Source organism: Pelobates fuscus, chromosome 4 (assembly GCF_036172605.1).
Source record: "Pelobates fuscus isolate aPelFus1 chromosome 4, aPelFus1.pri, whole genome shotgun sequence".
Lineage (NCBI taxonomy): Eukaryota > Metazoa > Chordata > Amphibia > Anura > Pelobatidae > Pelobates > Pelobates fuscus.
The window spans coordinates 311,442,650-311,468,275 of record NC_086320.1 but is presented as its reverse complement, the minus strand read 5'-3'; the positions used below and the strand labels follow the sequence as shown (position 1 = coordinate 311,468,275).

General features: G+C 39.9%; 1 protein-coding gene across 1 annotated transcript in view; it reads left to right on the top strand.

Moving 5' to 3' along the window:
• KCNH8 (potassium voltage-gated channel subfamily H member 8) overlaps nt 1-25,062 on the top strand; it is a 461,858-nt gene extending 436,796 nt beyond the window's left edge. The window contains exons 13-16 of the mRNA XM_063452300.1: nt 8,798-9,138; nt 13,967-14,073; nt 15,495-15,574; nt 23,636-25,062. Coding sequence (XP_063308370.1) covers nt 8,798-9,138; nt 13,967-14,073; nt 15,495-15,574; nt 23,636-24,358 — 1,251 coding nt within the window. The 3' untranslated portion in view covers nt 24,359-25,062. The remainder of the gene's footprint in view (nt 1-8,797; nt 9,139-13,966; nt 14,074-15,494; nt 15,575-23,635) is intronic.
• Nucleotides 25,063-25,626: the final 564 nt, after the last annotated feature.

Below are 25,626 nucleotides of genomic sequence, written 5' to 3'. Positions count from 1 at the left end.
GATGTGTGTGTGTTGAATGATGTGTGTGTGCTGAATGATGTTTGCGTGTGTTGGATGATGTGTGTGTGTATGTGCTGGATGATGTGTGTGTGCGCGTGCTGGATGATGTGTGTGTGTGTGCGTGTGTGTGTTTGCTGGATGATAGGGGGGAAGCATTTTTTTTTTTAATTTATGTGTTCATATTTTTTTATTCCCCCTTCCCTGCTTCTTACCTTGCCAGGGAGGGGGGAGATCACCTGGTGGTCCGGTGGTATGGTGGAGAGAGCCAGCCGCTGCACAGGGGGGCCCAGCACACTCTGTGTTCCCTCTCCAGGCCCTTTGTATATCTCTTTCTTCCTACCACAACCTTTGTGTTTCTCTTACTTTCTCATCATCCCCTTTTGTGTATCTCTTTTCTCCTCACAGCCCTTTTGAGTCACTTTATTCCCCCCAGCCCCTTTGTGTGTCTCTTTCTTTGCCCCACCACTTTCTGTGTCTCTTTCTCCCACCACAAGCCCCTTTGCCTGGCTTTTTCCTCCCAAACCATACAGACATAGATATACAGGTACAAATACATACATGCACAAAGGCACAACCATACAGACACATAGTCATAAAAGGAACACAAACAAACACAGTCATATAAGCAACCAGTCATGCACAGACACACAGACAGTAATACACAGACATACAGGCAACCGGTCATATAGGGACACACAGACGGTCATACAGAGACACGCAGACAGTAATACAAAGACATGAAGACACATTCATACAGAGACATGAAGACACAGTCATACAGTGGCAAACTACTGTCATACAGTGACATACAGAACAAGGCATAGAGACACAGTTATACAGAGACATACGGACACAGTCATACAGAGATTTACACACAGTCATACAGAGACAAACAGACGAAAGGCATACAGAGACATACATAAACAGACATATACTGCTAGTGATGAGAGGAGGAGAGGGATGGCTGCTAGTGATAGGGGGATAAGGGATGGCTGCTAGTGATGGGAGGGAGATAAGGGATGGCTGCTAGTGATGGGAGGGAGATAAGGAATGGCTGCTAGTGATGGGAGGGAGATAAGGAATGGCTGATAGTGAGGGGAGAGAGATAAGGAATGGCTGCAAGTGATGGGAGGGAGAGAGGATGATAGCTGTTAGTAACAGAGAGAGGAGGATTGCTGCTAGTGATAGGGGTGAGAGAGGGGTGGCTGCTAGTGATGGGAGGAGAAGGGGATGGCTGCTGGTAATAGGGCAGAGGAGAATGGCTGATAGTGATAGGGGTGAGTGAGGGATGGCTGCTAGTGATGGGGAGAAGGGGGTGGCTGCTAGTGATAGGGGTGAGTGAGGGATGTATGCTAGTGATGGGGAGAAGGGGATGGCTGCTAGTGATAGGGGTGAGTGAGGGATGACTGCTAGTGATTGGGAGAAGGGGATGGCTGCTAGTGATAGGGGTGAGTGAGGGATGGCTGCTAGTGATGGGAGAAGGGGATGGCTGCTAGTGATAGGGGTGAGAGAGGGATGGCTGTTAGTGTTTAGGGGAGAGGAAGCATAAGAGGAATAGAAGTGAGGTGGCACTGTTGGACCAATAAAACACAGAGCTCCACATAAACGATAAGATTTAGCTCTATGGAGCTCTGTGCTACATATAAAATGATTTAATGAAAAAAATAAAACATGGCTGCTTACCGTTGGTGGTGTAAGCAGCAGAAAAGAGATGATCTAACCTCTCCCTGCTCGGTAATCTTCTAGCAGGGTCTGACAGGAAATAAAGTAAAACGCCCCGCCCACTGCAGGCTTCACTCCTCAGTAAACTACCGCGGGGGAGAGTAGTGTGAGCAGGCACATCTCCTGCATCTTGACAGCAGACAGTGTATTGTGGGCGGCACTATGCTGGGGACTGGGAGAAATGAGGCAGCACAGCGACATTGCGCCCCCTGGGCCGGTCCTGCAGAATCACTAGCGGGAACGGCATTCCTGCTTTGGAAAAAGTGCAGGAACGCCGTTCCCATGCGTTCCTGCAGGACTCAAGCCCTGACTACAGTATACTGTAGTGGTTGATGCAATGAGTGCCTTTGCCCCCCCACCCCCAATGTGAGTAGTGACTTCTCACCAAGGGCCCATCAGGCTTCTTTCACTTCCTGTATGGCCCTACCGGGCCAACTGATTGACTGAGAACATCTAGTGATTGGCTAAGGTCAAAGAGTTAGTACCTGCACAACCAGGCTCAGCTCAGAAAGGAGAGTTTCTAGTTGTAATGAGAGGCCGGGGATATGACCCAGTGGACCTCAGATAAGAATGTAAATTGTTACCAACAGTTTAACTTTTTACATGGGGAGGACACCACAGCACACCAACACCATAACTGCAATAGTGCTTGGAGTGTTTCTTTAAATGCTAGAGGACTGGGCATTCCTCTGGCACTGTTTACAAGGGTCTAACAGCATACCTGCTACCAGGGTAATTAGGTTATTTCTTCTCCCTCATTATTTACCTTTACCCAACTACTTGCAAGATAAGGTGATGAAGAAATTATTGGTTTTATATTTGATGGTTATTTTAATGTCTTGATGAAAACTGTTTTTTTCCCCTAAACTTTAGGAAATAGGAGAGAGCAATAAGGAGACCAATTATTTTATCTGCCTTCAAGATTAGCTGAGAAGCTGAGGAACAATATATATATTTTTTCTTATTGTACTTATATATCTCTTTATCAAATTGTAGTTAATATTTTCGTGACGACTTGTTAATTTTTCCTCAAGATTTCTTTCAAGTAGTGATGTCCCTAACTGTTCGCCAGGAACCGTTCGCTGGCGAGCATAGCTTGTTCGTGGCGAATGCCGTGGGCGAACATATGCGATGGTCGGTCCGCCCCCTATTCGTCATCATTGAGTAAACTTTGACCCTGTACCTCACAGTCAGCAGACACATTCCAGCCAATCAGCAGCAGACCCTCCCTCCCAGACCCTCCCACCTCCATGACGAATAGGGGGCGGACCGACCATCACATATGTTCGCCCGCCGCGTTCACCACGAACAAGCTATGTTCGCCGGCGAACGGTTCCTGGCGAACAGTTCGGGACATCACTACTTTCAAGGCATTCATTTGCAGTTTTTGTAATTTTGACACACTCTATCCATCAGTTAGGCAATTAATTAAAAAAAACAGATTTCACACCATCTACATTTCAGCAAACTGCTACTTACTGTCATTAATGCTGTTGACGAAAGTCTATAATACCCTAGATTTTGCATTGTATTTCACATGTTAATACTATTTTAATTATATGGTATAAACTATTGATACACAGTAATAATTTACACAACTGACCATTTTCGTAACTTACATTTATTTCTAGTGACAACCAGTCAATTTTAAACTTTCCCCACATTGTAGAAGAATATAATCCAAGAAAATAAATAATTTAAACAAAAATACAACAAACAAAAACTAATATTATTAACACTTGCACAAATTGTTATATGGCAATAGACAAATTCAAGATTTCCCTAGCAGCTTTAAAAATCAAAAATTTTACATTTTATCAACCACTCATTCAGTTGGTAGTGAACAGCTTTTATTATTCACCCAAGTTCTCTCTCATCAGGACACAGTGAATAGGAATCTTATGCTCTAAGTTTATGATCATTTTGACACATGTCTGATTCAAAAACTACTTAGAGATAACAAAGATTGGAAAATTGTACTTTGAGAGTTTACAGAGATATTACAAAATAAAACCTGTGAGACAGTTAGATACAGAGGAGTACTTTATCATGTCAATATGTCTTCACCTGGTCAATAAACATAAGTAATTTGTTTCTAGAAAATATACTAAAGAAATATAAAAGATGGTGACCATCTTATTCCAAAAATGTTCTTAACAATCTCATCCAGTTTTGGAGATAGATTAATGGATAAAATCATGGTATGTAAATCTTGAATAAATAAGATTTTTATAAATAAAATAGCAGAATCTTCCTACAGAGGAAAAATAGTATTGTAATCCTGAAGATAGCAGAATTGTGCCTAGGGTACCTGTTATTTGAGAACAAGCTTAAGTTTATTACATCATCGTTCTATTAATAAAAGTAGATGAAAAATGGTTGATTATTTTTATGTTGAAACTCTGATGCATGCACCATTAACTTTACCAACAACTTTAACAATAGGAAACTTTACAATGCTTTGGAAAATAAGTATACCATGAAATCAACTGGTAAATTTTCCCAGTGATCGGAATGATTTATAATTAATGTAGATGTAATTATTATATATTAAAAAAAAGATTCTATATTATAAGTTTTTTTTTATATATATATATATATATATATACCGTATTTTTCGCTCCATAAGACGCACTTTTTTTCCTCTCAAAAGTGAGGGGAAATGTCTGTGCGTCTTATGGAGCGAATATGATGCTTTACTTACCTGTCTTGCAGCGTTGGCCGGCAGCACAGGGCGCACCGCGGTAGTGGAACTTGAATTTCATGTTCCGGTTTCCGGCGGGACTGAAAGGAAGTGCGCACAAGCTGAGTGCGCACTTCCTTTCAGTCCCGCCGGAAACCGGAACATGAAATTCAAGTTCCACTACCGCGGTGCGCCCTGTGCTGCCGGCCAACGCTGCAAGACAGGTAAGTAATTATAGGACAAGGGGAGGGGGACAGTATGGGAGGGGGATGAAGTCTATGGGGAGGGAGGGGGATGAAGTCTATGGGGAGGGAGGGGGATGAAGTCTATGGGGAGGGAGGGGGATGAAGTCTATGGGGAGGGAGGGGGATGAAGTCTATGGGGAGGGAGGGGGATGAAGTCTATGGGGAGGGAGGGGGATGAAGTCTATGGGGAGGGAGGGGGATAAAGTCTATGGGGAGGGAGGGGGATAAAGTCTATGGGGAGGGAGGGGGATGAAGTCTATGGGGAGGGAGGGGGATGAAGTCTATGGGGAGGGAGGGGGATGAAGTCTATGGGGAGGGAGGGGGATGAAGTCTATGGGGAGGGAGGGGGATGGAAGTCTATGGGGAGGGAGGGGGATGGAAGTCTATGGGGAGGGAGGGGGATGGAAGTCTATGGGGAGGGAGGGGGATGGAAGTCTATGGGGAGGGGGGGGATGGAAGTCTATGGGGAGGGGGGGATGGAAGTCTATGGGGAGGGGGGGGTGGAAGTCTATGGGGAGGGGGGGGATGGAAGTCTATGGGGAGGGGTGGGGATGGAAGTCTATGGGAGGGGGGGGTGGAAGTCTATGGGGGGGGGGGATGGAAGTCTATGGGGAGGGGTGGGGATGGAAGTCTATGGGAGGGGGGGGGTGGAAGTCTATGGGGAGGGGGGGTGGAAGTCTATGGGGAGGGGGGGGATGGAAGTCTATGGGGAGGGGGGGATGGAAGTATATGGGGAGGGGGGGGATGAAGTCTATGGGGAGGGGGGGGATGAAGTCTATGGGGAGGGGGGGGATGAAGTCTATGGGGAGGGGGGGGATGAAGTCTATGGGGAGGGGGGGGATGAAGTCTATGGGGAGGGGGGGGTGAAGTCTATGGGGAAGGGGGGATTGAAGTCTATGGGGGGGGGGGGGATGAAGTCTATGGGGAGGGGGGGGATGAAGTCTATGGGGAGGGGGGGGATGAAGTCTATGGGGAGGGGGGGATGAAGTCTATGGGGAGGGGGTGGGTGAAGTCTATGGGGAGGGGGTGGGATGAAGTCTATGGGGAGGGGGTGGGTGAAGTCTATGGGGAGGGGGTGGGTGAAGTCTATGGGGAGGGGGTGGGTGAAGTCTATGGGGAGGGGGTGGGTGAAGTCTATGGGGAGGGGGTGGGTGAAGTCTATGGGGAGGGAGTGGATGAAGTCTATGGGGAGGGGGTGGGTGAAGACTATGGGGAGGGGGTGAGTGAAGACTATGGGAGAGAGGAGAAGACTATGGAAGGGGGGGACACTATGGGACAGGGGAGAAAAAAAATATTCTGTACAAACTGTCCCATAGTAAGAAACACTATGGGACAGTTTGTTCAGAATATTTTTTTTCTGGGTTTCTTCCTCTAAAAACTAGGTGCGTCTTATGGTGAGGTGCGTCTTATGGAGCGAAAAATACGGTATATATACATAAATAAATGTATTAATTATTCAAAGTGAGTTTTATTTTGTTTACTGTAGTATGAATTAAGAAGTGCGAAAGAAAATAGACATTCTTTGGATGGTTCACTAGAATCACATGAAACCATGTCAAATGACAGACTAACCCGGCAATTAAATGTGTGGAGATGCAGAAGTACTGCAAGATTATTTCAGATGCCTATACACATTTTTTATACAACTAGACTTAGTTTAGAAAGTTTAGAAATAGAAAAAGAAAACTATTGAAATAATAAAATTCCTCAGTTATAAAAGTTTATCTAATGGTTTAGGGCTTTAGGCTATCCCATCCATAAGTTGCATTAAAGGATATATGATATATACTGTATATATATATACACATCGGAAGGGCCTCCTAGCACTACAACCACAATGCTTAGAGTGTTCAATGCTAGAGAAATGGCCATTCCTGTGGCACTGTTCACAAGGGTCTAATTGCATACTTGCTACCAGGGCAATTGGGGGCTTTCTTCAAATTCAGTATTTACCTTTACTCCACTAACTGCAGGATAAGGGGATGAAGAAATAATTGGTTTTATATCTGATGGTTATATGTATATATAGTATATATAGTATTCTCTTCAAGCATAAAACTTTACAGAATGTGCTTGCTGAAGTGCTTTATAAATTAAGAAAGTGTCGTATTTGTTTAATTTTACAAAAGGTGCAGATTTTAATAGAAAATGACAGTTTTATAAATTAACCTTGTTACACCCCCTCTTGGTTGTCAGACAGCCTGTCCTGTTATTTCCAGGTTGCTTAGCTCAGTGGAACTAAACTCAAGAGGCAGGCAATTGCACATGGCACCTTCCTTGAAAAGTATTGAGTTGCATTGTGATTGGACAGCCACAGGTAGTCTGGACTTGGTTAGGAGAAGGTGGCTTGCAAGAGCTTCAGAGAAGAGATCTTCAGCTTTTGCAAGCTGTTTTAAGATATACTACAATGTTAAATGCATGCATGTTTTCAATGGTGGTATGTCTGCTAAACAGCGATATTATTTTATTTTTACGTGTTTGGGAAGTGGAGTGTCCTTTTAAGTATATTTCAAGGCAAAAAGACTATAAAAGAAATATGATATTATTAAGCACAGTAGCAATTTTGTTTTTGTGTGTGTTTTATTTTGTTTGTTGTTTGCTCTTTCTTACAGCCAGGGGAAAATGTAATGCAGTACCAAACAAAATAGTTTATTAAAATCAGTCAGGACATTCAAGAAAATTGAATGTCTTTCTGTGTTTGTAGAAAAAAAAAAGTATGTTGTAAAGATTAGAACAGATATGTACTCAATAGTCAACAGTGGAATATATTGCTTAATCTTGCTTTTCAAAAATATTAGCTGAAAAATGAATATAGCATTTACCAACACATTAATTACACCTTTTGCAGAGACTAAAAATATTTTATTCTTTCTACAAAAAATAAGTTTGATTTATAATAAAAATGTATTTTCCTATAACAGTCTATATTTACATGTTTTCCTCTAAGAGGACTCAAAGAGGGTTATTGATTAAAAAGTGAATTTGTGGAGATAATTTTTATTCTTAATATGCGAAAGCTTGCATGCAGTTATTGATTCTTATCTTATCGGTTTAAATTGAAACTCTAGACACTTCTAACTACTTCAGTACAATGAAGTGGTTATGGTGCCTGGAGTCACCTGGTGCTGTCTGACTGTTCAGTGTTAAGAGAGTCTTGGGGTGGCCCCAGCTCAGTCTCTCTCCACTGCTCTGCTTAATTCCTATTTATATTAGACAAAGCAGTGATTGGCAGTGACCATCAGCCTATCACTGCCACCCACTGCTGGTACAGATTGTTATGGCTAGAGTAAAACCATACTTTCCACAGGAAACAGATGCCTGGGAACTTCCCAATTCAGTGTCAGACCAATCACAGATGGTCCACTAAATGGCAATTGAGGGAACCAGACATCAAAACTACTTCAATGAAGTGGTTAAAGTGCCCCTGAGTGCCTTTTTAATATGCTACGTATGATCCTGTTTAATTTGCAAAAAGATAATATTGGTCATGTTAAGTGATCAAATAGAAATCCATGTGCAACTAATATCTCTAGAACAGGGGTGCTCAAAAGGTAGATCTCCAGATGTTTTAAAACTACAACTTCCATGATGCTTTTTCATTCTAAAAGCATTCTAAAAGCATGCAAAGCATCATTGGAATTGTAGTTCTACAACATCTGAGGATCTACCTTTTGGGCACCCCTGCTCTAGTAAGATGCTTTATTTCAAGACAGGAGCAACAGGCATGAATTCTCTTATTATCTAATTGTTGCTATATTGTTTCTGTTTTCATCATACCAAAACATTTGTTTTATAGTTTGCCAGTAGAACTCAGACACTCTCTGAAGCAAATTAAATCAATGAACTATAATCTTGAGTGATGGGGAAAAAGTAGTAGATCAGGAGTCTATGTTTATTTCACAGAGCAGCAATGTTATCTAAATAAATTACATTTTACTTGATTTTACATTTTAATTAATTGAATTGTTTATATTGGTGGATTTAGTCTGATTGCCAACAACCTAATGGCTAAAATGAAGCAAGTATATTAATCAGCAATAAAGGTTACTAGAAAAACTAAAACATACACCTCATTATTGTCAATAATTATTAGCATTATTGATTATGTGAGTGTATCATTTTAAATTACTCCAATTATCTCTTTCAGACAGAGTCCAGGGGAAACGGGAGTATAAATAAAAGACTCTCTTCAATTGTTGAAGATGATGATGATGATGGAGAGAATGATCCTTCATCCCCTTCTCCGATTCGTACTAAGAACACAACTGCGAAATACAAGAAGTCTGGCAACACTAGCTCTCTTGGGATTCATTTGAAGCCATTTTCAGGAACCGTTCCATTTAAATCACCTATAAAATCTTACAATCCAAATGCTACAAAGGCAAGGTCGGAAACCGATTCAAACTTTAGCAGCAGGAAATGGGATAAGAATCTAATGCTTCACCTGCCAACTGTCACTAGTCTTGGACCTCCTGATTTAAGTCCCAGGTAATATCAGTAAATACGTATATACAATTGAAATTAATCTATCATGTGTCAAAAAAGCAGAAATGTCTGCTTGGTTGCATCATGCACTGCATTTATGCTGAAGTCCATCACTGGTACAGTTAATTTGTTAGTTTTTCTTCTTTCTTGATTTTTTTTCATATAGGCTTTTTTGATCAAGCCATCCCGACCTCTTTTCTATAAGTTAAAGGCAGTGCTTACAGTGAATACAATACTACATTCCAAAAATAGTAATAAAAACAAGATTGTTCGCTATTACCAGTATGCCAGCAAGAACATGGTAGATGAACATGGGAAGCTTATAATGTCACTACAGATTCATGAGCATTTCCAGGGTGTGGGACGACGACACTATAGTGTTCCTTTAAGCAAATTAAAGGAACAATCTGGTCACCATAACATCTTCATCTAAATGAAAGTGCTATGATGCCAGGAAGCCTCTGGGTGCTCTCTTTCCTTTAAGGGGTTAAACCACTCTCAAATGGTTTACCCCCAAAGGCTTCCTCCAGCTCCAGATCTCCAGGTCGCTCAGTGGTATTTGGCTTCTGAAACAGAGTGTTAGGAAGTGCAGATTGACATCAGGCATGGGTGCCGCTGATTGGCTAGAGTGATCAGTTGACACCCTAAGCCAATCGCTAGTTCCCCGTTCATAAAAATGTTTCACTTTTTTATGAATGGGGAGCTACTAATTGGCTTAGAGTGCCAGCTGACCGCTCTAGCCAATCAGCAACACCCCTACCCAGCAGCACACTGTGCTTCCTGACACTCAGTAATTAAAAGTGAACACATTAACACTGATATTTTTTTTTTACCTGGGGAGATGAGAAGGTCCAAAGTATACCGTGCCAGTCCCCGGTACCAAAGCCTTATGATGTGGTGTCCAGAATAAAGTGAAGGGTTCACTTTACTTGTCCTTCCTGCTCCAGTCTCCTTTTCTTCTCCTTCATTTGACACAGTCTTCTTTTTCTTCTGACACTGTCTTCTCTCCTCCTTGGCTCCTTCTGTTCCTTTACCTTTCTGCTACTTTCTGCTTATTTTGCGCCCTCCTGCTCCTTTCTCTTTCTGATCCCTTTCTGCTCCTTGCAGACCTTTCTGCTCCTTCTCCTACTTTACCTTTGTGCTCCTTGCTGTCCCTTTCTGCTCCTTGTTACCCTTTTCTTCTACTTCTCCTACTTTACATTCGTGCTCCTTCTGATTCTTTCTGCTCCTTTACCTTTGTGCTCCTTCTGTCCCTTTCTGCTCTTTGCAGATCCTTCCTGCTCCTTGCTGCCCCTTTCCTGCTAATTTCTGCTCCTTCTCCTACTTTATGTCTGTGCTGCTTCTGCTCCTTCCAGCTCATTGCTGACCCTTTCTGCTCCTTGCTGTCCTTTCCAGCTCCATGCTGACCCTTCCTGCTCCTTGCAGACCCTTTCTGCACCTTTCAGACCCTTCCTGCTCATTTCTGTTCCTTTGTGCTCCTTCTCCTACTTTACCTTTTGTGATCCTTGCTGTCCCTTCCAGTTCCTTGCTGCCCCTTTCTGCTCCTTGATGTCCCTTCCTGCTCATTTATGTTCCTTCTCCTTTCTGCTCCTTCTACTTTACCTTTGTGCTCCTTCTGTCCCTTCCTGCCCTTTCCAGCTCCTTGCTGTCCCTTCCTGCTCCTTGCTGCCATTTCCAGCTCCTTGCTGCCCTTTCAAGCTCCTTGCTACCCTTTTCTGCTCCTTCTCCTACTTTACCTTTGTGCTCCTTCTGTCCCTTTCTGCTTTTTGCAGACCCATCCTTCTCCTTGCAGACCCTTGCTGCCCCTTGGAGACCCTTCCTGCCCTTTGCAGACCCTTCCTGCTCCTTGCTGCCCCTTCCTGCTCCTTGCTACCCCTTCCTGCTCTTTGCAGACCCTTCCTGCTCCTTGCTGCCCCTTTCTGCTAATTTCTGCTCCTTCTCCTACTTTACGTTTGCGCTCCTTCTGCCCCTTCCTGCTCATTGCTGACCCTTCCTGCTCCTTGCTGCCCTTTCCAGTTCTTTGCTGACCCTTTCTTCTCCTTCTACTTTACCTTTGTGCTGCTTTACCTTCCAGTTCCTTGCTGACCCTTCCTGCTCCTTGTAGACCCTTCCTGCAAATTTATGTTCCTTTGTGCTCCTTCTCCTACTCATTGATGTCCCTTCTTGCTCATTTCTTTTCCTTCTCCTTTCTGCTCCTTCTCTTACTTTACCTTCCTGCTCCTCGCTGACCCTTCCTGTAGGCTTCCTGTCTCCCCCATCCCTCACTTACCTGATCTATAGACTGTCTCACCCATCCCTCACTTACCTGATCTATAGACTGTCTCCCCCATCCCTCACTTACCTGATCTATAGACTGTCTCCCCCCATCCCTCACTTACCAGATCTATAGACTGTCTCCCCCCCATCCCTCACTTACTTGATCTGTAGGTGGATCCCCCATCTCTCATTTACCTGATCTGTATGCTGCACCCCCATCTCTCACTTACCTAATCTACAGGCTGTCTCTCCCCTCCCCCCTCCCTCACTTCCCTGATCTGTAGGCTGCCCCCCATGCCTCACCTCCCTGATCTACAGGCTGCCCCCCATGCCTCACTTCCCTGATCTATAGGCTATCTCTCCCCCCATGCCTCACTTACCTGCTCTATAGGCTTCCCCCAATCCCTCATTTACCTGATCTGTAGGCTGCCCCCCCCCATCCCTCACTTACCTGATCTGTAGGCTGTCTCTGCTGGCTGCATGTGCTGCTCCCCTGCAGTTTCAGTCAGCAGAGAGAAGCAGGGATAAGATGTAGCTTCCTATCCCTGTCTCTCTCCATACACCTACTGGCCGGCGCCGGTATTGCAATGCATTTTCAATCTCACACAAAAAATAGCAGAACAAGCTGAAAAATCCAAAGGGGGGGAGGCAAGTGCCCCCTCCTTTAGCCCACTGCGGATGCCCATGTACAGATTGTTCTGGCTTTACTATTCACTACAGATTCTTCTGCCCTTGCTATTCAACATTCACAGGGTTATTTAAAAAATAAGATTTCGGGGGAGGAGCCTGGAGGCCAAGCCGAACGGTCGCACGCCACATGAGCCCCAAGCCAAACGGCTCAGTTACAGCCAATACGAGCACAAAGCCCCACTTGTTGGCTGCATAAAATCCCCAGGAAAGGGGGTCTACCACGGCGGCAAAGGGCGATGGAAATTCTGACCGAAATCTGATCATTTTCTCCAGGGATTGACCTGAAGCCTACAGGGCATACCCAGACGGCGCGGGGGAGGCGGCTGATCCCCTAGCCACTGCAGCCTTCTCAGTTGGAGGTCTCCCCGGCGTAATCTTCCTCCCCCCCCACCGGTGAGGGATATCCCGGCAAGCACAACCTGTGGCCCAGCAACCAAACGCCACCTCTGCCCTACCTGCATTGCTGCACAAGCAAGAAAAGCATGGCGGACGCCACGTGCGGCTCCGTGCCCAGCTCTCTGCTGCCCTCTCTATCAGACTAGCCCTTCGTAGGGGAACACTTGAGGTGGAACCACTGGCTAAGATCCCACGGGACACCCTGCAACAGCCAGCAACTCCAGGACGGAGCCATGGAGCAGCTCGAGTAGCGGGGAGGAGACGACGGGCAACCCGCTGGAAACCTAGACACCACAACACCAGACCAGCGGTATGCCACCCTACCTCCAAGCAACGACCATTCCAGAAAGCACACACTCCAAGCTTTCCTCCCATCCGGGAGACCACCACCCCACCGGGGAGACTTCACCACCCAAGGGGACCTCAAGCATTGGCAACATCCCGGCATGGAACTGATGTAACAGGTACGCAGGAGCGCACCAGGAACTGGGACTGGTGGGGTTCTAACACCGGGGAACCAAGCAAGAGAAACCGCACCGGCAACACCCTCCCTACATTGGGTGTAGGCTGAAAAACTTGAATTAAATGCCAGCGAACGTAAGATCCCTATTGTGCAGTATATGGATCTGCGTGTTGCACTGTCCTTGACCCCCCAACCTACATTAGTCCCAGTGTTAGGGTACCACGCTATCATTATTTCGCACTCACAAAAATCCCTTGGCACACCTTATGCTGATCTCCCTACCCCTTCACTACTGTTTCGTATCAGATTAACCCAAGCTTGTTGGCTATTGTTCTGTGATATAGGTCCACTCACAGGTTTAACTAGCTCACCTCTTTGCATGATTGATCTTCATTAATCTATCAAATGTCATTGTACAAGCTTGTACCTCTCACTGCACTTCAAAAATAAAGAATAAAATAAAAATAAAAAATAAAAAATAAGATTTCAAACTGAATTAAAATTTAATTATAAATTCAAGGCCAAAATAGCCAAACTGAAAGCATGGCAAATTTAGATAATTTATTTCAGTTCGTATTTGAAATTCACATTGAATTCACCTTGAATTCTCACTTTAGTAACATTGCCAGCTTCTTTGTATACCAAAAATCAAACCAGTGAACTGCAGCTTAACCAACAAGTTTCACTACTTAACATCAACCACCTATCTTGTTCCTAAATTTACAAGAGAAGTGTTCTTTAATTTTTCTAGGGCCAATGTTTAGCCCAGGGGTGCCCAAAAGGTACATCCCCAGATGTTGCAGAGCTACAACTCCCATGATGCCTTGTGTATCTTTAGAATACCTTTTAAAGACAAAGCATCATGGGAGCTTTAGTTTTAAAACATCTGGGGATCTACCTTTTGGGCACTCCTGCTATAGCCAAAAACATGAAATTCGCTGAAGAGTGGAGTGGAGTTTTACAATATAAAAAGTTTATTGTTTTAACAGCTATTACACAATCATATTAATAATTTCTTCATAACAGAGTTGTTGACGGAATTGAAGACAGCAATAGGAATGATGAAGGTCAAGCATTCGATTTTGAAGCTTATCAAATGAGGCAAGAAGCACGGTTAAACCAAACTATGAGAGGTATGTTTCCTGAACGATTTACTAACAATGCTGCTCCCCGTACTGTTTCAAAAGATGCAAGTCCAATTGGGTTATAGATGACGAAGTGTAAAAATAAACCTTGTGGAAAATATGGTTAATTCTTTTTAATGAAATTTCTCAAATTGAAATGATCATACTTTAAAATGTATGTTAAAAATCAATTGTAACTTATACACAGTAAGTGTTATTAGTATTAAAGGGGAACTGTCATGTTACTGGAAATCACACCTCTGAATAAAACATTGAAAATCAATAATGTAAAGGGATACTATAGGCAATAAAACAGCTTTAGCTTAATGCAGCAGTTTTGGTGTATAGGTCAAGTCCCTTCAGTGTCTCTGCAATTTATGAGTTAAATCACTTTTGTTTCTCTTCATGCAGATCTAATAACACCTCTCCTCATTGTGACTCACACAGCCTGCATGGAAGAATAGTTACATTTGTATTCAGACGTTAACTTGTTTTAGAATTTTTTTAAATCTCCTAATCTGTAAATTGAACTTTAATCACACATGAGATTTTCCTGCTGGGTCCAGAAGGCAAATAAAAGAGTAGAAGATAAGAAATTCTAAATTAAACAGACTGTGCAATAAAGGAAGTTTAAACATTAGATATCTCTTTGCAGGAAGTGTTTAGGAATGCTGTGAAAACCATAAGCAGGGAGGTGTGACTAGAGCTGAATAAACAAAGTTAGTTACCTCCAATATGGCAGAGAATTGAGCAGAAAAATTACAGGGGCATGATCTATGCACAAAATCTGCTTTATGATGCTAACGTTGGTTTAGTGTCTATAGTGTCCTTTTACGTTAACCTTTTTTTCATGAGGTACTCCATTTTCTTTTACATTTGTTTTAAAGATTTAGTGAATGGCATTATGATCCCGTTTAGACATAGCTAGGTTAAACATTGGGAATGAGGATGAGAAATAATAATGTTTGGAATGGGTGTAGCCACATTGGAATTTCAAAACATTGTCTTTGTAAAACAACGGCAAATAGATTTAGAACACATGATTGTATGTGCAGCTGTAAATATAAAATGTGTTCATTTATGTAATATGCACAGCAGAATAATTAGGTAGGCTAAGGTTCAGAAATAGTCTATAGGCTCAGGTGTCTCAGTTTGTCTAGTGATGCACTAAAATGTCAGCTATTAATAATGTAAATTTAAATTAGTAGAATCTTTTTCTATTTATTTTCATTACAAATATTTGATATTTCTCTTTGCACTTCAGACATGTTTTACACATGAATAGTTTCTTGAAATTAAAAACTGTTGACTTTTTTATTGTCTATTTGTATAGCAAACTGCTGACTAATTTACATATTAAAATGAAGTTTAGAGTATTGCATTTATACACTTTTTTATGTTTTATTTTATATTTTTTATATACTTTGCAGACTATAATGACTTCAATCCTGCAATGCTGTTTATTACTGCAGAAGAAACCAAACAACATGTAGCCCAACTGAATCATGAGGTGCGAAACCATTGTTTATAAACTTTATTACAAATATTTTATCATTTACTATGTTTAAGAAAATACGTGGGTCACAACCATGTATATAAAACAGATAATATGGCCTTTTATTTATTCGCTGGGTGGAAGTAGTCTGCTAAAATGTTATTTAAAGGAATATTCTAACAACCATTACCACTAAAGCTCATTAAAGTGGTTATGGCACAATGAATCTTTAGTTATACCCTTTCATTTGTGTGACAGTTTACAAAATATATTTTCTGTGTCAGAGTATTATAAAAAATAAATGTTCTGTGGCAGGAAAACATCTTTCTTATGTTGTATGATCTTTTATCCATTTATTAAAAGAGTACTATAACCATTAAAATCATATTTAATCATGAATCCAGTTAATTGTGGTGGTTATAGCAAATAGTCTTTGGGTGCAGTTAAGCTTGGCAAGGGGGCTGGTTTGTACAGATAGAAAGAAAGGTCCTTGAATGGATCAAAGGGGCAAGTCAAAATCTTGGAACCATTTATAAGCACATTACCGTAAACATTTTAATCTATGGAACAATCTATGTCCGTGATTGTCAGTTTTGTAACCATTACTCATATCATTTCATTAAACTCAAAATAAACGAATAAAAAAATAGTACTAAATTGGTATCATGTAAAGAAGTAGTACCTTTTTCAATTTCGCTAATCTGTTTGACCTTTGACATCCATTGGACAAACATTAGTAATAGTTGTTGCCTATAGAGAAAGGGGTCACTTGGTTTGTTAAAAGACCAAAGGTTGTCCAGTTCCTGTGTTTAAGATGTTTCACGGGGAAATATATGCAATAGTGCTGTATTTGACGGAATGTAAAATATCTAAGGTGATTGGTGTCTTGGGGAAGTGAGTTCCTCCTGTTTGACAGGTCGGTAATCGTGGTAATGTTTCCCAGAGAAACAGGACCTCATCTACTTAAAAAAAATAAGGGTCCTGGGCAGGGCCGCCACCATAAATTTTGGGGCCCCTAACTCAGCTCAGGTTCTGGGCCCCCTGGAGCCCGCCTCCAATCCCGCCCACAGGGGCCACCTTCAAATCCCGCCCACAGGAATACACAAACAGACACAAACACACACACTGATACAAAAGGAAACAGATACACACACACAGATACATACTAACAGACGCACATACTGAAACAGACATACACGCATATAGGCATACATACTGACACACACATACTGAGACATACACACATATACAGACACACAGGCATACATAGTGACAGACAGACACATACTAACAGACACACATGCATGAGGACATGCAGACATATACATACTGACATACACACAGACACCAATATACATACACACATACATACATACATACACACAAACATACATTGATAATGACATACAGACATACAGACATACATACATTCATACTGGCATACATACATATATACATACATACAGACATACTGACATACATACATACATACATTCATACAGACACTGACATCCATACACACATACATACATACATACACAGACATACATTCATAATGGCATACAGACATACATACATACATACATACATACATAGTGACATACATGCATACTGACACCCATACACACATACACACAGACATACATTCATAATGACATGCAGACATACATTCATACATAATGACATACAGACATATATTGATACTGGCATACATACATACATATAGACATACATGCATACATTCATAATGACATACAGACATACTGACAGACATACATACATTCATACAGACATACATGCATACAGACACTGACATCCATACACACACACATACATGCATACACAGACATACATTCATAATGGCATACAGACATACATACATACATTCATAATGACATGCAGACATACATTCATACTGACATACAGACATACATAATGACATACAGACATACATTGATACTGGCATACATACACATGGACATACATGCATACATTCATAAGGACATACAGACATACTGACAGACATACATACATTCATTCATACAGACATGCATGCATACAGACACTGACATCCATACACACACACACACACATACATGCATACACAGACATACATTCATAATGGCATACAGACATACATACATACATTCATAATGACATGCAGACATACATTCATACTGACATACAGACATACATAATGACATACAGACATACATTGATACTGGCATACATACACATGGACATACATGCATACATTCATAAGGACATACAGACATACTGACAGACATACATACATTCATTCATACAGACATGCATGCATACAGACACTGACATCCATACACACACACACACACATACATACATACACAGACATACATTCATAATGGCATACAGACATACATACATACATAATAAGGAGAAATTACATTGAACAGATAGCAATCAAAGAATCCAGGAGCTTAGTGATTGGAGGTTTACACATTTCATTATTTATTAATTTTTTAATATATTCCTTCTCCAGATTTAACACTATTGTGCTATATTAGAAGTTTTTTTATATATATATATATATATATTTGCCACAACTATTTATTTATTGGTTAGCTCCTGGATTCTTTGATTGCTATTTGTTCAATGCAATTTCTCCTTATTATATTGTCTATATAGGTTTTGGTGGATTCCAATTTTTTTCCAGTTTTAGAGCTTCCAGTATAAGGTATTTTTTCCCTCTTCTCTCTATACTTTTTTGGTATTAGAATTCATTCCATACATACATACATACATACATTCATACTGACATCCATACACACAGACATACGTTCATAATGACATACAGACATACATAATGACATACAGACATACATAGCTACTGGCATACATACATATAGACATATATACATACATACTGACAGACATACAGACATGCATACAGACATAATGACATACAGACATACATTGATACTGGCATACATACATACAGACATACATTCATAATGACATACATATATACATACATACAGACATACATTCATAATGACATATATATATACATACATACAGACATGCACACACACACAGCTCATTTTTCAGCCACCCTCCTGTTTCTTACCTTTTTTTGCAGGAGGGTGGCTGGGGCTGATGGAGTCGGCGCGGCTCCCTCTTCAATGGCGCACGCTCCTCCCGCGAGGAGTGAGCTGGGAGGAAGTGACCACTTCCTCCCAGCAGCACTTGCTGCGGCTGCATTTTTTTTTTTTTTAAAGGGACCCGGTCGCGCTATTACGTGGCCACAGCACTGACAGGGCCCCTGAAGATATAGGGCTACCTGATAGGCCCCATCAGCGTGCGGGCCCCGGTGCAACCGTCATGGTTGTCACCCCCTGATGGCGACCCTGGTGCTGGGCTGAGAGACATCAAGAAAATCAAGATTAAGTCTAAAGATGTTATACTAGTTAAACCCTCAAAGAAGAGGCAGCCATCAATATTGTGTAGCAAAGGTAGAGAAGATATGCACACACTATCCGGGGAGAACTCCTATCAGTGTGCTCCAGACAGGAAGGGCCATAAACCCAGGAAAAATCCAATAGAACAATGTAGATCAGGGCACAATGGGGGTTTCTTCAGTAGGCAGCTTTGTTATAAAGTGCAGAACAAAAACGTTTCAGCACCTTGGAGCCTTTGTCAAGTCTATTAGACTCAATATGGTATAGGACATTCCTTATTATTTTTTGCATTTCTTGTTTTATTAAATAGGCACATTCAATAGGCCCCCAAACCACTTAATCTCAATGAATTTATCTAGGTGAAGTACCCTTTAGTGTTAACCTTGCAATCGAAAACATTGTCATTTAGTAGATATGGCAATGTTATGTTTGCAGGGCTAAGACACCTCTAGTAGCAACCATTAGAGGGTGCTTCTGCTGGTTAACCAGACTCAGTTAATCTATCAAATGACTCCCATGGAGAGAATTAAATTAGTGCAGTTGAGCATTTTGCCTTGCACACGCACTACTCTCCAAGTGCTTCCCTACGGGTAAGAATTGGATTGGCTGAGATCATTAAAATGTATTATCTAAGCCAAGGAGGTGGAACCAGCAGCATGGAGACAGGCAATACGCAGCATGTTAGATAAGTTAAATAGCTTTTGTAATCCTTGCAGGGGATCCAGGTATTCTAAATGCTGAGGAGAACACTTTATATAAATATATTCACAATGCTATGATGTTCATTTGAGAGCAAATCAAAGGATTCCTAAATAACAAAAGACAACAAAAAAAAGCATCAATGTGAATTAATATAGCCGTCAGTTCTCTGAAGCTATATTGCTTACGGTAATAGATTTACAAGAATATATTTTAGGTGTAAACAAATTGTTTTCAATTTATACTTTCTTTCAAAAATGAAATAAACCATTGGAATGTACTATTCCTGGGTAACAAAAGTGCATCCTATGCGCTGCTAAAGACTTGTTTATAGTATTTGTTACAACTGAATGGTGCATTAGTCACAGGATTAGCCAGAGATCTGTACATCTAATTCATTAAATAAAGTGCATAAAAGATGAATCTCGAAAGTTTAATCCATTAAAATTAATGTGGAACAACTGACATACATTATTCCCTTCACTGCAAAATAAATGTAACTCATGAATGGGAAATATGAAATGAGCCTTCGCCTCCAAACATTATATAAGAGCTTACCTTAATCTTAATATAGCCTAAATATTAAATAAAAACAATAATGTTAACAAATAAGCACAACAAAGAATTGTATTTCAGGGGTACGGGGAAATACAATATAAAAATATGATAACAAACATTATATACTAAAATATATATATATAATGATGTATTATTATATTAAAACCTTATTTTAGAGCCATGTAAGAATGATTTTGACTTGCTGATCATTTTAAATTATTTGATGTGGTGGATCAAACATTTTCATTAAAAGGGTAGACAAAAACTAATCTGAGTAATAAACAGGAGAAACAGTCTTACAATTCTGGCTAAGAAATCATAAAGTGATTTAGCAGATTGTATTTTTTTTTTGTAGAATTTATTGATGACCAGGCACAACAGGGCAATCTTTTCAAGAGGTTTATTTTCAGATCGGATATTGTGACATTTTTAATCAAATGTAAGTTTTAGAAAAGTTAATTGTGAGCATACACATCACAATAACAGATATGTAAATAAACTATTTCTTGAAGTTTTACATTTGCCAAGGGTTATTGCTTACGACTTATGGATTTCTACAATATATCCAGTTGGACATCATCTACTAGTTCCATTATATTTACTGAGTGTACCTTGTACAATTCATAACCTGTTCTTGTCACTTTTGTGCTTAAACCTTCTAAAATCCTAAATAAAGATGGTGAAATAAAAACATTACAGCATTGGAAAGACAAAAATGTGGTATTTTACCTGTTTGTATATATGAAATCCCAAGAGTCAGCAGGAACTCACATCCTTTCCATATTTCACTACACTTTGCATCTGAACCCTGCATGGAGAAGTGAACAGAACAAAAAATGCTTTAATATTATAGTATTCAAATAACTTTATTCAAGCTCAGGTCCGGACTGGGACATAAATTTGGCCCAGACATCTAATATCAAAGTGGCACAGTGGTAGGGGGTTGGGCCAAAGAGGGGACATGTTGGGTCATCACTAATGACACACAAATCCACCCAAAAGTGAACATATTATTTCAATGTTCTTCAAGAGCAGCACATGAGCAGAGCCCTACTGATAAGCCCTCTCATGGGGAAAATGTCTTGTGTTTGCTTTGCGCTGCATTTGCTGATGACTTGTCTTTGGTGTTTCCATAACTGGGATACCAGAGGACAAAAGGACATTGTACATGCTTTTGGATGCTGTTTATGGTGTGATGTGTGTCTGTTTCTGTTGTGTTGTTTGTGGTGTAGTATGTGTGTGGCTAGGAGTTGCAGAGTATGTGAGTCTAGGGGCTGTAGAGAGAAGGTGTATGTGTGTCTGTATAGGGGCTGTAGCATGTGTATAAAGTGGATGTAGTATGTGTGTGTGTATAGGGGTTGTAGTGTGTAGGGGGATGTACTCAATGGTTGTGTGTATAGGGACTGTAATGTGTGTTGGAGGGATGAAGTGTATCTGTAGGTAATGTAGAGTGTATGTTTGTAGGAAATGTGGTGTGTAAAGGATGCAATTTGTGTCAGAGACAATGTTTGAGGTAGAAATGAGGATGCATTGTTCGGTTTGAGACAGAGACTTTGAGGCTTGTGTGCCTAATGGGAGGAAAACAATTAAATATTTTTTGTTATAATTTGTATTGAAAAAATATAAAGAACGTTCATTCCCCCCTCTCTTCTTCTTTACCTTTGGCCAGTGAGGGGGGACATGCATTACCCTGGTAGTCTGTTGGTGAGAGACTGTAGTCTCCACAGGATGCAGACTGACCACATGTCTCTCACAAGCTCTGGCAACTTGCAGCAATGCTCTGAATTTCCCAGTACCATACTGATTTTGAACCTGAACCCCAACACTTCTTTGACTTATATACCTAAGAAAAACAAGCATCACTCAACATTACATAGGAAACAGCTTTGTAGGTAGACAAAGTAGACAAATTACATTGAGTATCAGTTGGTCAGATAGCAATAGAGTCTGACCCAACATGGCTGCCAACATGGCTGCCCAAAAAAAAGTTGCTTTTCCTAAAGAACAAAATCCATATGCACCATTTAAAAAATATCATTCAATTTCAATAAATGTAATAAACTTTCAAAACAATTATACGGAAAAAAAAATCCCAAAACATTGAATTAGCTCCAACATGCTATACATAGTGAATAATGGCAACCAGTCTGCATAACATCAATAATGGAAATATTTTAAATGTTGTTATTATAGGAATTTTAGTATTAGTTCACAAGAATTAACCTTATAACTTTATAAGTGCTGCTTTTAAAAAAAAAATCAAATGTGATTTGGCAGATACATCTAATATAAGTATTCCTTGGGCTGAGAAATTGAAAATATTACTTATCACTCATTTATTAAATTGTCTTTAGTTAATAAACATGCATGTGCAGTTTGCAAACTTGGCACTGAAAAACGCTCTCTACAGTATCTTGATAACATTTTATTTAACTGTCAAATGTCTACCAGAAACCAGATAAATAAGAAATTATACCACACAGACTAATTACTAGTATTTGTTGTTGTGGGTGACAGTAAATAATGTGTCCCTCACATTATCTATGTATCTGACAGCTGAGGTGATGGTTATAATGAGTGTGTGCTGTCATGACAGAGAAACATCACTTTCTTACAAATTGCTGTGTTCATTTCCAGCTGACTAGTGGAATTAAACTGACCTCAGATATTTTTTAAAAGTTTATTGAGTATAGTAGACAAGCATGATGACAATGCTCTTGTATATAATTGTATTGTTAAGATTATCAGTATTTTAATTTAGCTTTTTTTATGTAACAAATTAATTGAATACAAAATGGACAGGCTTGTCTCTGGACACAACCAACCATCACAATCCAAGAAACACTAACTAATACAATAAGTGGATAAAAACAGGCGCTGATGAATAATAACTATTAAAACTCAAAGTGAAGTATATTTATATATTAAAAAAAGTGTGCGTATATCTCTTTAAGGTGCATAAAATTACATACAGACCAAAACACATCATGTAAATGTTTGTGTATATTAAAGTGCCTGTGCTATTAAATACTGTGTGAATGTTAATGTGCAGTAACCAACACAGAATGAAAGGCAATATTCATAAGAACTCCAATAAAACCCACATGATGGTGCACACCAACTTGTGAGTTTTATTGGAACAATCACAATCTGAATGCTATAAACTAAAGGTCATGAAGCCTAGAAACTTAAGGTCAATACAGAGCTAAATAGTGAGCATTGTTGGGCAAATAATAGACTTGAAAACTTAAACCCAATTAGCCATATCAGTAATTATTTTCCATTTCAGTTAGGTTAAAATGTATACGTTGACTTTAAGTTTGGTGTGAAACATAGCTATGAAATTCCTGTATTTTAATTAGTTGGACTTTTTTTTCAGGTATGTTCCTTAACCCATGAAGTTTCCCAGTTGGGTAAAGATATGAAGACTGTTATGAATATTTTGGAAAATGTATTAGCTGCGCAAAGGCCTGTGGGTTATTATTCAACATATGGAACGGTATTGGATGATATGGGAACTACAATAGGTTCTCCAGTTGACCAATTACAAAGTAGGATGACATGGACCACAAATGATCCTTGCATGCAAAGACATTCTGAATCAATGATTGGTACTCCCACACAACTTTGCCAAGGCACTGTTGTCTCTGATTTGTGGAATATGGATCCATCTTCTGTAGGAAGCAGTCCACAAAGAAATGGATCAGGTGTTCCAAATTCATTGGAAGGTGAATATTATTATACTTCAGGCCTTGAATACTCTCCTTCCCATTATCAAGTTATTCAGGCAGACCATTTTCCCTTTTTAAAATGTACATCACAGCCTTCAGACACAACCTTGACTCCCCTGCAGTCAATTTCTGCTACACTTTCTCCTTCTCTGTGTTCGTCATCTGAGACTTCTTTGCAGCTTGTTTTACCTAGTAGATCTGAGGAAGGCTTCAGTCAAGGAGCAATCAGTTCACTAAGCCTTGAAAACTTACCAGGTTCTTGGGAAGTGGAGGGTACAACGGTAATGTCTGGACCATCTACTGAAGATTTTCCCCTTGACATTGTAACAAGTACATTAGATTTCAAAGACGACAAAGCCATAAATGTATAATGACACCTGATTTTTAAATACTAATGTATCATTCAGCACAAAGGAGTCCTTTGATAATGTATTTTACATTCACAAGACTAAAATTACACATGCAAATTGCTATTAAAAATATCAAGGAAAAATGTTTGACCAAGAATATAATATAGAAAACAGCTCACCGTTTCTCTAGAAGCATGGTGGGTGTGTTTTTTGATACTTATGTAAGCTTTTGGTCTATGTGCCAGACTTTTGTTATGGACAGAAGGCCCTAAGGGTCAGAACAGCTGGGAGTCGTATACAAAAGAACACATGACCACATTTGTCAAAGGGAGCTATTATGTCTCAAAAGCTAAAGCTCTTTCCTGAGTGCCTGATTGTCATTTGCAAACAATGATACTGTCAATGTTTGCTCCAGGTGACCATGACTCCTGCTGGTCTATTTGTCAATTCAGAGAAGACATAGGACAATAATCGCTGCATGTCATCTCCTAGACAATCAACCAAATAGCGTTGGTAGACGGTGGTTAGTTCTTGCACGTTATTTGTCATTTTAATGAAACCTCTTAATTTATTTATCAAAAAATGCTATTTTTATATTCTTGGTATGAAATATGTATTTAAACTATTTAAAATATTTATAACTAAATGTCTTTTTTTGGGTAAGAGCTTGCAGTTTTTGAAAGAAATGCTCAATTCATATGCATATTGAATTAAACTATTTATTATTAAGAAAAGGTGTATGTAATTAAATAATACCCCCTTTGCATGTAAGTTAAACAAATGTATGCAATTCACACAATAAAACAAAAACCCAAGACAGTTCATAATTCAGTGATAGCGGATCAGTACAGTAAACACAATGGGTACATATATGAAGTGTGTATTCTTGTTTGGAGCACAATATGCTAAACAATATATTTAACAAAATAAAGCATTCTTTTCTAGAAACAGGTTTTAGATGTTTGGTATTTACCCAGTTTATCAGGATTATGATATTACATAGAATAACAAAAATAATTTTTATATGGCATTTAGGGGAAGTTACAGATTCTACTTTTATATAAAGATAAAACAGAAATGAATAATCCACATAAAATTGAAAGAGATCGTGCTCTTTTCTGATGTTTTACCAAAGAACATATACATCAGTAATATAATTCTCTTATGAGTAAATTTTATAATTAATAAAGATTAGATTTTTTTTTTTTTTTTGGGGGGGGGGGGTGGCATATACAAAGAAAATTATACAAGAAGCACACAATAAAAGTTTTGATTTTGATAAAAGAGGA